This window comes from Opisthorchis viverrini, assembly GCF_000715545.1.
Source record: "Opisthorchis viverrini unplaced genomic scaffold opera_v5_151, whole genome shotgun sequence".
NCBI classification, from domain to species: domain Eukaryota; kingdom Metazoa; phylum Platyhelminthes; class Trematoda; order Opisthorchiida; family Opisthorchiidae; genus Opisthorchis; species Opisthorchis viverrini.
Window position 1 is genome coordinate 696,624 of NW_008751807.1, and position 12,557 is coordinate 709,180.

Consider the following 12,557-nt stretch of genomic DNA (forward strand, 5'->3'; position numbering starts at 1 on the left):
GCAAAAGAAATCAGATTCAGCGAAACAAAATACACTGCAAACAAATTTGGTTTTGCGGCATACTTACCTCGAACCCAGCTGAATCTCGTTTACGATGTTTAAAAGATCAGTTTCCTTTCCTTAACGTGTTTCTGGAGGGGATACAAGACTATCCGTTAGAGCGTCATGTGCTTCACACACCAAGAGGACCAACTGCAACGTCGTTGATGCTTTTGCCGTCGTGATGTCATCGTTTATTTAAAGGCTTTATGAAAGTAGAATGTAAACACAAAAGACCCTGGACTGCCACAAGCAGTCCTAGGTACCCACCTCAAGACGCTTATACAAACCCTCCAGATAGAGAACAAAGGAAGCTTAGCAGCCATCGTGCATTATCTCCATTGAGGGGAATTACTTGCCTCCTCCTCCCGAAGGTGGAGAGCTTATCGTACCCTATTCTTCTGGTCAAACTCCGATCATCGTCATCAAGAAAGTAACATTAAAGTCACACCAATGACTTATTGCCATGAAACCACAACGTTTAAAAGAGCGAAGACTGGATAAAGGATGATCTTGGCGCTACCCTACCATAAACATCCTGAGGCAACCATGCAGCAAGGCAACCCTTGCTATAAACTGGTACGAACCTTCAGACCCAGTGGTGTGTCTTTTTGACGCACAACTGCGGAAGTAAGATTCTCCACAATATCGGTGCTTCTTTGGATTGCAAAGGGTGTTTCCAGAGACTGAACGTTCTGAATCATGACGATGCACTTTGTAGGCACGAGACATGCCAACAGATGGCTTGATTTTCTTCAGATTACTCAAATGTGCTCGGGCTCGGTCTTCATCTTCAAATGAGAGGACGATGTTGTCTCCGGATCGACAAGACTCACCCCAGCAACGATTCGGAAATGGGTTCTGAAAACCCCTCAGCGCCCGCCTCGTTATTTCATTGATGAAGTTGAGCAAGAACAAGGAGAAGTAGAACATCCTTGCCGGACACCACGTTTTGTCGGGAGGTTTTTTGAAAATTCCCCATACATTCTTACATGCTTGGGGGTACGCGAATAAAGAATAGTAATAATAATCGTTCAGCTGTGACACTTTCGATTACTACCTTCCATACCATCCGGATGAAGTACGAGGGCTAAACTGCTGCCAGGTAGCCCAAGTCGAGATGCCCGGGTTTGGTTCGAGGCACGAACCTTCCGGTCAGTAAATTCTCACCTCAAAAAGTGAGATGTCTCGAGCGGATTATGTTCAAAAACTTTTTGGGCGTCTCCTGTAGTTCAACCACTGATCGATCGACGGAGTCGAACCCATCCCTGAAATCTAGCCACCACTCTGCATCAGACGCTGAAAACGACACTTCTTTGAGCATAGGATGTCTTGACCTGCGCAGTACCTGACCAAACCACCACAGCGCACCCCCCATTTGAAGCCCGTTTTAGGCAGCGGGACACCTATTGTATGATTGCCCTCGCGAGCTATGAGTCTTACCCAATGACAACCGAAGACCTCAAGACCTCTCAGTTTTGTCGCTCACAGTGGCAAGTCTGGTAACCACCCGCCCGTACCATATCCTGATATGCCTGTTTGTCTTCACAGCTATCGTAAATTAGCAAAAGCAATGCGGGCTTCGGTGACTAGTGCATCGATCTCGTCTATCAGCCTACGGTCGGAGCGAACACAACTTCCAAGACATGTAAACGCTCTATAACCCAAAGTGACTTCATGTATTACAAAGACCATATCCAATGACTGCACATTCAGAAACATGAGCTTGCACCACCTGAATGCAAGTGCGTGTCAAAGATAAATGACTCAAGTTAATTCAGCCAAAATCATTTGTGCCTTTTCTTTCAGAGCCGTGCACATTCCAAGTGGACGGGGTCAGTAACCCGTTCAAGCATCAAGGTCTTCAATACCCTTCAATCACAAAATTGAACGAGAATGGATAGGTTGCCTTCGTCTCGAACATACAATCTGTAGGAAGGCTTTTGGAAAGCTCTCACTGTGAATACAAAGAAGGGGTTCTGAGTTCACCCTCTATCATTCTTGGGCTTGAGAATCCTACTGAACACACTGAGTTGGCTACCCTTAATGATTCAGGTCGCTTTCTAAGCTAGAGATTTTCGAATCAGTTTTCTCGATGCTGGTTCCATTCACTGCGATTTTCACATACCACTTTTTCAGTGGATTTCTCACCATCCATTCGTTTAAATCATATTCCAACCGAGATTCAAACGCTTCTACTGTTTTCTCGTCATCCAGTGTTGGGAAAAGTTGGTTGTGCCTTATAGCATACGCGGAATTCCAAGCACTTTGCGAAGGTCTGCTAATCGCAGTTAGGTGAAGGTAGAAATCCGGTAAACAATCAGCTGACAGTGTCCAAAAGCTGCTACTGATAATTTTGGGGGGATCAGGAAAGATGGTCCTCTTAGTCACTAAGCGATGTGTTCGCCGTTTGCGAGCCACACCAGACAATTTCATGGTCAGAATCCACATGGGTGTTCCAGAATTACCGGAAACATTAATTGATCCCCGACGTCGGTAACTAGTACCGATTTCGGTTCGTGGCCAACTCTCTGTTGGAGAGGGGGGCTCAACGAAGTCATGTGGCTTTGGTTATTCCTGGAACTTATTCTGCATAAAACACTGTGGTCAGCACACAACTGAAGCCCCAGCTCACTGTCATTTACTCGTACTTAATCCAATTTGACTAGCTAGTCAAGACTTACTTACTTGCGCGTCCATGTCCCCGCTAATCAACTTTTGGCTTTCAGTAATACGACACTCAGGATGCCCTGAGGCTGCATCCTCTCGGAATAAGCTGACATCATAAACCAACAACGACCAGCTTCTCGTTCGTGAGACTGCTATACGACTGCTAAACGAATCGCACAAAGGCGATATTCAGTAGATATCCAGCCTAGCTAAATTCCTTACGTCCAGTAACTTAGAGCGATGTCGACCATGACGCATGTCGCAGCGACCCCTGCGTTACCAGCGTCCTGTCACCAGGACAGAGTGCTCGAGCCGTTAGTCTAACGATTGCTTTTGAATTCTGGTTCCCGCCACACAACATACATCATCGTCAAGTGAGCTCAGTGTGCGAGCAAAAGTAGTTCGCTGTGATTTGTGAACACCTAGGACAGTTGAATCGATTTTAATGTGTGTGGGGCCTTCGGTGCATTTTGCCCAGGTTTTGTAAACGGGCCGTACGAATCGGGCGTGACGGTCGGTGTGGCGTGAATGTTTTTTGCTATGTGACGCTTGGCTGTTCGAAGGCTTGTGTGCTGTTGGCATGCCCACACATAAACGAGCAGACCATTAAGGCCTTTTCCCATAGCGTTTGGTCTCAGTCTTTCGATAACCCCTTGCCTTTTGCGGGGTGGTGCCAGCGCCTCCACAAACAGGCAACTAAAAAGCGATTGTTCTGCTATGCAGCAGGACAACAGTCGAAGGATGCTCCCACCCCCAAAAGCTGCTTTGGTTTGTTCATGTATTACGCATGAACCATCGTAAACTTGGCCCGTAACAGGTAAGCTTATATCACTACTGCCCCACAGATGATGAAGGTTGACAGAAGCTGTTCTGGCCTTCATGATCCGAGTGGAAACATCGTCTTAGCTAGCCCGATCAGACTGTGATACAGCCATCCAGATAGACCCCAATTAACCCATCTACAAGCATTAGATTCGGATTCTTTCCTATCCAATGGTACGGCAGAACCTTACGATTCGCAAGTGTGAAGCCTATTCCAAACCGTGAGGCAGGATTATTTAGATTATTTACTATGGCGGCATCAGATCTAAGAAAAACCATATCTCTGTACCCGACCTTTACGAGCTAATGACCCCAGGGAATTTCGACCTCACAGACATTAGAGGTTGGGGTGACGAAGCTGAAAAGAAGTGCACTGAGCTGACTTGTCCTCAAGCTCAACGGCATCTATCCTGAAACGGAATTCATTATCGTCTGAAGTCAGCTGTATTTTCATTGGTAGTGAGGCGTAGGTCCCCTGTAGATGGACTGGGTGCATAAAGGTCGCTCATACAGTAGAGGTCAGTTTCAGACCTGGCTTGTTGGTTTGTGCTGTCGCCTCATCTTACGGAATGTGTCGATTATCAACGCTAAAAGGTGTCCAATGTGAACCCCCAGATGTAGGGACAGTTGCCACAAACGACCGAGGGTGAACTGGTTCAACAAAACGATGCATTAGTCTACACCTCGCACCTAATCAAATCTGGTCTCTGTTCCACGTCATAAAGGGATTAACCTCGTAACCTCGCTCGCAAAATGAAACATGTCTGTTATACTAAAATGGAGCTGGTGGCTGGTCTTAGGCGCTATCGTTCAGCGGCTCACTAAAATCGCGGAAAAAAAATCTATGAAGATAAGTCACTCAAAAGTTTCTATGTGACGGGGCTTTGGGTTAAATTTCCAATCCACACTCACCACATTTCCTTTTTTTAACATCACCTTCAGGGTCCATGTGTGTAAACTTATTACTTAGTCCCTGGTGTTATGCGTTAACTGCGGATCAGAAATCGCTCTGTCCATTTATTTTTGATGCGGTTATGGTGGAATCCTATAGTTTGTCGCCATGATGTCTCTGAAGCAGAAGGGATTGGAAATGTTACTTTCGCTCACGTAGCGTTGTTTTTGCTCTCCCACATTCCATGCTATCATGTCCTAGTTTTAGTCACATGCTTTTATTTTACATCTAATTATTTTAAGGATGACCCAAACCAGTCACGCGTAGTGAAAGATCATATTGGAGCTGCAGAACGTAATCAGCGACGATCCATCGCAGACCCGTTGGAACTGGTGCTACTAAACATGGGCTACCGTGTACCTGGTCTTGACGCTGGTTTTACCGGACGAAGGAGACATCGTCGAGGACGTCATTCCAACGATCGTGCGCGACAACAGCGGAGAGACAGACAACGGTCCTCTAGCTCTAGTCAACAAGGTGACGAAGTGGATTTTCTCATGGATGTGAGTACGGCAGCAGAGCATCGTGTACAAGATGGCGATGACATCAGTACCGCGGCTGCAGAGGAAGACTACAGTAATCCTGGTGACCTGGAGGATCTCCCGGAAATCCACGGCGCCACCGTATTTTCCACGGATCCTCTACTCACTCCAACAACAGGAGAAGTAAACGGTGTAAGCAGGCCAGCTGAAGCCGAAACTCATTTGTCCAGTTCAAATGAACGAAGCCCCGAACAGCATAGGCATCTCAGACATCAAGGTCGTGGTCGTGGTCGTGGTGGTTCTGGACGAGCGGCCACAAGATTGTCTGGTGCTGCACACCATCGACATAAACGCTTACGAAGTGATCCCACTTCGTCTCTCCAACCTCCAGTAGTATTCAGTGCTTTTGACGAGGACTCGTCTGATTCCATTTCGGATGCCGAACTATCTGGCTCAACTCGCACCGAGACAGACGGTTCACTACGCGAGTGGCGCATAGACTCCTCAGGGTCCACCGGTATTGCATACGCGCGCACACGGTCCGGGACTCCTTTTGTCGCTCTCCACTCTGTACTACACAATGGGGAGCACTTCGTTGTCTACGGGACTGCTTCTTCGGACGGATCAGCATCCACTGACCGGCCAGATGTGAGCAACCCACAGGGCACATCAGGTGCTGATCCAACCACTCAGTCTGGGGATGCAGATGAAAACGCTGTGGTTGAGCTACCTTGCACGTTAGTTATTTGTGATATGTGCGTTTCTTAACTCTCGTTTTGAGTTCAGTTTGAAGGTTTATTTACTTGATCGTCCTACTCTTGCCCAGTGACAAAACTTTCTCCAAACGGACATTGGTTTCTCGTTGCAGCGTTTAAATTAGCTCCTAATGATCTCTCAAGAATATACATTGTGAGTGTACTGGTGGCCCTGCTTACAGATGAAGCTCCAAAAAGCTAGGAAAATGTTCAGTTGAGCCAGGATGATTAAAAAAATCTTCCGCTTTCATCTTTGTGTTCGTTTTCAAAATCCAGCAGAACGTGCACGTCCAGTTGTTATCTGGATCCGGTCAGTCAGGTGTTTCCCGCAGAGCTCTGCTGTGTATATAAGCGAAAGTGGTGGTGATTTTCCTATTTCTGCGCCAGGAGAAGAACATTTGAAACAACTAGATTGGTATTGTTGAGGATCCCAATACGGAACTTTGGATGACGCGCGGGTTCAACAATCCCGAATATGAAAAGGAATAATTGCTTTCGTAACACAAAAGGGTAAGCGAATGTGTACAACAAACCTCAGCTGTTCACGTTCGTGGCGTCAATATGTGCGCAGGCCCGTCGCTGACCGGCACTGCGCAATGTCAACGTCCGCACACCAAACAATGGCGAGCGGATTTATGGCTCAATAGTGTGGGTTGCAATTGTCCGTTCCGACGACAGTCTCGTGATTCTCATTGGCCGTGCGATCAAACGGAACTCATGAGAAAACAAGTCAGGGCAGGCTCAGCAAACGGGACATGAACGCGCATGGGTTAGTAGGTCAGCTGCGTACGTTCACACACAGACACCCATGCCAATACACAAGTGTTAGATGGGACGGCCTCTGCGGCAAGGTGAGTGGCGGGTACGAGTAAGCAAAACAACTGGAGATCAAAAGCACATGGCAAATGAACGGGGGATTAACATAGGGTAACTTAGATTCAGCGTCTATAGATTTCCTCGAAAGGCTATCTACTGGAATTTATTATTCTCGTAAGTTGACGAAAAGCAACCTAGTTCGACGTAAGCAGAGGTTGGTGTCTGCGGTACTGACCCATGCTTTCGAGTTGGCGTGGGCATCTCTCAACCATGCCGTTTCCCTGCGGATGATAGGCTGTAATGCAGACGCAGCTCAGTGTATTAGAAGCCTTTAGGAATTGAGTGCAATCGAACTATGATCCTCTATCGGTTGAGACAGTCACCGAGCCATCGTATACAGAGACCCAACATTCGCTGGAGGCTTCGACAATAGTCTCGGCACTGACGTTTGGTATAAGAGCTGTTTCAAGACGTCGCGATCAATTATCGTCAACAAATAGTTCATGTCACTGATTGGTGGGAAGGGGCTCGCTAGACCCACAGATTTGAGCAAGACGGGGGCTCACGTGTGGAAAACGGAAGGCATGATGTGGTGTTTCTTGGCCCGATGGTAGTCAAAAGGGGAATTAGCCCACTCACCTATAATTATCTGCATACTGGGTCAGACAAATCGATCTGTAATCAGGTTAGCCTTGACTCTGCTTGGCAATACTGTGGAAAATGTCGCCTATGGTCTGAAGTAAACCGGCATTATAGGGCGAGGGTTTCCGGCGATGTCACGGACGATGACGTCACTAAAATCCGGTAAAGCGAAGAGTTCCTGAAACTTGTGGGAAAACCTATTTCCTCATGCCGAGCCGTGACCAAAGCACCAAGATCAGTCGGTATCGGAACATTGTCATCGTCAAAGATAGCAACATCGTTTCTGGACACTGGTGGTTCATTCCCGTACAACCACAAAGTTTATCCAATTTTTTAAGGCCATTTAGTGAAAAAAAAATCAAAGTAGACAAGAGAAAGACCTGGCGCTAGCCTACCACAAACATTTCGAGTTGTGTACACTCAATCGGATTATCTGGAAAGAAACTGACACCACGAACGCTGCCGACATTGGTCACCCACCCTTTCTTACAACGTATCCAGCCAAGCGCAGGGCGGCTCATTAGGACCGCATTGTTGTGCACTCTAGCTTTGTCCCAGCTGTCGCACGTAAATGAGTTACACCAGTGACACATTGACCTTTGCTCAACAACGTCTGATACCTTCATTCACCGCATGCAGTGGAACGGACAGGTCAAACAATGCTGCTGTTGCTGGTGGGGTTTTCAGTCTTCCTTCATGTGTACCTCCTACATTCCCAGTCTGTGAGTACTCTTTGTAATGCTGCTCATGATTGTCAGAAGGCTGCGAACGATGTGCCGACTCGCTTTTTATGAGATTACAGATCAATCACTTAATTGGGTCGCTTCCATTTTCACACGTTATTCGGATCCATTGCCTTTGGTGGCCAAGCAACACAACACAGGCATAGGGGTGTAAGCTGTCGAAAAGAATGCTTTGTATAAAGTAGTTTTCTCTATATTATGACCATAGTAGTTTTCCATTCTGTTTGGTCGCTTAAGCGACATTTGTGCTGACTAAACCACCATACTCGATCACTTTGGATTTCATTACTTCCATTTTGAAGTTGTTTGGGTTAGCATCACCAATACGTGTTGATACCATAGAAGACACACGATGCTCATGGCGACGCACGTAGGTCTCCTAAAACGTCAATTACTAACAAGTTCACTGAATCATAACAAAAGTTTTAACTAAAATGGAACCCTACCTTAACTGATTCAGTTCATTAACCGGTGGAATTTGGGCATCGGCGCAATCATCTGTGGCAGGACGTTTCAGTGGTACATTCTTAGAAGTGCCACCTAGAGCGACGAACTGAACACCGCATAGTGGTCCGAGAGCTCTTTAAGTGCCGAAGTTTTGCATGGCCCTCGCCGTGAGTGTTGGTAGTCTGGATTTCCCTAGATCAGGATGCCGAACTTTTGCATGGCCCTCGCCGTGAGTGTTGTTGGTAGTCTGGATTTCCCTAGATCAGGTAGCCGAAGAGACGTTGAGTACTTGATTATCTCGCTCAAGACACGTTTGGACCTCCCGGTAACGATCGGGTCCAATTTCCCTGTACATTGAGAATGTCAGTGTACGTATGAATATCCATAGTTTGCTAGAATTTGGTTTTGATGGAACCTATCCTATTCAGCTCCGTGTGCATAGTTTTTCTTTAGGATTGGAATGACTGGAATTGAGTCTTACGAGATTCTAGGGGATACATCTTCCAGATCATCTTTTTTCTTACCTGTTTACATTTAACTTGCCCAATGCATTCATCACTAACGTCGTTAATCAATTAGACAATGAGTTATTGACGTTCAAAATATCCTTTCTCACTGTGTTCTGTGTTGGGCTTGAACAACCTGGCAGAATCCTGCCCCTCGTGCTTCCTTCGGGTGGCATGGCACTTGGGTACCGGAAGGGTGTCACAGCTGAACAATTGTCTTTTTTCGTTCGGGTGGCATGGCACTTGGGTACCGGAAGGGTGTCACAGCTGAACAATTGTCTTTTTTTAATCTTTCTGTGTTGTGCTTCTTCCACATGGTTCATTTTAGAGCGTTTAAATGTTTCCAGCCACTGTGGTCTCAGAATGACCTATTGTGCCCTCTATTGTCTATTCCGTTTATACTACAGGATGAGTTGAGCTCTGGGATCGATCACAAGCGGGAAACGCAGTCCATCGCAACTCAACGTCGCACCCATTTTGCTATGACGGCATGTCGATCTTATGATTGCTTCTTCCCACGAACTTTCATGATTGCTACTCCCTTTCGATTGGTGTTGTGACGCGAGGTGGCGGCGATACTTTTCGCGAACACTTATCAATTTGGACAGATGTTCAGATTCCCATGTGCGCTTTTCCGGCACGTTAATGATTGTCGTTATGCTCACCTTACGATTAGAGGAGAACTGGATTTATCCTGGCACAAGCGAGGTTTCAGTCCCAAACTCATTACTTCAAGTTGCTTTTAATAATCAGCCGTGATTTTTCTTTTGGCGCCTTGGTCACCTTTGAGTTATTGGCGCTCTGTTCACGTTTTGATGTTTCATATCAGGCCAGATGTACGTGCGCTCATCTACCTATTTACATACTTTCGCAGTGAACGGGCTCTGGTCACCTGTTTTTTCCATTATTTTCTTTCTTACGGTTGATTCGTTTTAGTCCGTCAAGCCCCTGGACCCGTGCAGAGAACTTAGACTGCTCAGTAAATTTAATGCACCCTAACACTGTCTCATTCCGTATTTGTCTTGCATTCTGTGTACGAACCGTGGCTGCTACTGAGGGCAAATCTCCTGCATGTTACAAGCAATCCCAAGTTCATCTAAGGTGTCTCTATCTTGGGGATATCACTCTTCGTTTAGTTTCCCGTAAAATCGTTTAAAAGAAGCCAAGTCTGTGAGCACGAGGGAAGCAAATGCAACTTATATTGGTCTGGAACGCTCATTCACAAAGTGAAACGCTGCTCACGTGTGACCTAAACGAACTTCATTCGTTTAAGAGAGTGGCATAATTTTGACCTTCAATTAGTCTCCAGAATAGCGGAATTCCAATGCCTCAATCCCAAAGTAAAAGTGGCCAAACACAAACACCCTTGGAAACTTACTCTCAGGTGATTACCTCATCGTGATCATTCCTGATATGTGTAACCTGCACTGATCTTATTGGAATCAGGCGACGGTACTATGGAAATCGGGTTGGGCATGCGGATCAGAAATTTCGCCGAAGCTATTTTTCACAAGCCTGTGTTGGTTCATTGTTTCAGCCAGCACGCACGTAGTACCCATGGACTTATCTTGACAGTGAAATGAGTTTTCATCTTGTCTTTGTTCGTTTTTTCCCCAACACCGCTGTAACGTCATGTTTTGGAAAACATTCTCTGGCACGCTTTACCTTCAAACAGGACAAGAAAAACGCTCTGTTCAGTTTTGCAAACGTGACGCCACTCATCCAAACAGTTTTTACCCCTGTCTTAGTGCTCCAAAGGGAGGAAGCAACAGACTCAGTTTCCCCCTTATTAGAGCTCATCAAGTTTCCAAAGGTCCGTAGTGCTACCTTACTTGGAATTCCTGGTCATTCGCTCGACAGCCAGGACAGTTACTGGACTGCCGTTCGAGGCGTCCAGCAAACTAATCACGTCCCTCGAGCGTATACCTGTTTGTCCTTTCGGACGTGATAACGCGGATGTAGTACCGTAGTAGTAACGTGCTCGCCTCGCATGTGAAGAGTGTGCATTGCCGATGAGCTCTAATAAGTACGAATCTCAAGTCCAATGCTCCCTTCGTTGTGACATTTGTGTGGCTTCATTATCGGAACCTTCACTCTGGGTACTTTTCAACTAAGGCACTGACCGGTAGACCTCGATTCTCCGAAATTTGTTCTCGGTTCTAAATATGTTCGTTCCAGTTGGTCTAAGCAAAATGCGGATTCACCGCATCCTAGTGGAAACTCAGCTGGCTTAGCAGTCCGATAGTGTGTGACAGGAGAAGGATATGTAAACATGGTATGGTGTGTGACAGAAGGATATGTAAACATGGTACTCGTTCCCTCGGTAAAAACCTTCAAATAGATCTCAGAATGCCTCCCCAACAGGCGTGTTTCCTCGTGGAAGGGGGACTGGTGATAATCGTATCGCAAGTTTTCTGTGACGTGGTAACGGAACTTCATTTGTGTCATTTTTTCTACACTCCGCGAAGGTAAGACAATTACCCATCTCGTACAGGATGGATGCTCCTAATGGCTTACTGCTATTGTATGTCCGTAATTCACATATACCAGCTCAATATGGTGAACCTTTTCAATTTTCTTCAGTTTTCATCACGTGACTCATAAAAGCCTGATGATTTTCTGGTTTAGCCGAATTTAGACGCGGTAAGTTATCACTGCAGCGAAAATGATTATTATCGATTTCGGGTTTTCGTTGCTTATGCCTCGCCTTCTTCATAAAGTTGGTCAAAAGGAAGACTATACTGCATAAGCTTAGGGGATATAAATTGACAGATCACACCTCTGTCTGAGCCGGTCGAATGAAAGATACGGGCACCGAAACCCGAATAACCTACTGTTGGAAATATTCTGCCCAGCCGTCTAGACACGGACTTCGGTTACCTAGTTGGCTTTTAATAATACCTTTGATTAACTCACTAATGGCTATCCTCATTGGTCTGGCTTTTCGGATTAGCTGAAACAGCTCCGTACATGGTGGAAAGTTGGAGGTCAAAAAAATCCAATGGTTCGGGTGCCGCGGGCCAAGTTTTTTTCAGAGATTTTTACAATCATTTGAATGCAGGTCAAATGCAGCGTTAATCGGGTCCGTCATCATCTCTTCTGATTAATGTGTGTTCCTGTGACCAGTTGGCGGTCAGATAAGGTCAGTGTGTTTAGGTGTGGGTTAGCTCTGTGTGCGCTTACCCGTAGCTGTTTGCGTACTTTGGCTAGAATGTGCCTCCGCTTGATGTCGTATCAGCCGTTATGCATCATTGTTAGGCTTCTTATTTGACATATGGCCAGTGTATCTAATAAGGTGGGCAGTAGGTGCATGTCTGCTGCACCAGCCTCTTCAGTTTCCTGAACCTTCTGGCCCCACCATCCCACTGTCTATACGAAGACTTTGTTTGAGCTGACGTCTGACCCGCTGCTCAGCTGAATGACCCTCTAATCTCGATGCAATACAACGTCTCACATCAAGGAGGGACAGTGACTCTTCTCAAATCCAGTGGTTTCTATGTAAGCAAAACATCGCAGACAGAGTTCCAAGCGTCATGCATATATGTGGTCACACCTTATAAGTTGGAAACTTATGGAAACTTTCGAGACAGAGTCTCCAACTTTTGTCCCATCGCCTTTGTGATCGAGTATTGTCACGTTCGCTTCATCATCATCGAGTGAGACAGTAAGAGATGAATGTGCTT

The 12,557-nt window shown here is 46.2% G+C and overlaps 1 protein-coding gene across 1 annotated transcript in view; it reads left to right on the plus strand.

Moving 5' to 3' along the window:
• T265_06916 (hypothetical protein) overlaps positions 1–9,923 on the plus strand; it is a gene marked incomplete at both ends in the record, with an annotated part of 49,133 nt that extends 39,210 nt beyond the window's left edge. Inside the window, 2 exons of the mRNA XM_009172314.1 lie at positions 4,726–5,702; positions 9,282–9,923. Of these exons, the coding sequence (XP_009170578.1) occupies positions 4,726–5,702; positions 9,282–9,291 (987 nt within the window). The remainder of the gene's footprint in view (positions 1–4,725; positions 5,703–9,281) is intronic.
• Positions 9,924–12,557: the final 2,634 nt, after the last annotated feature.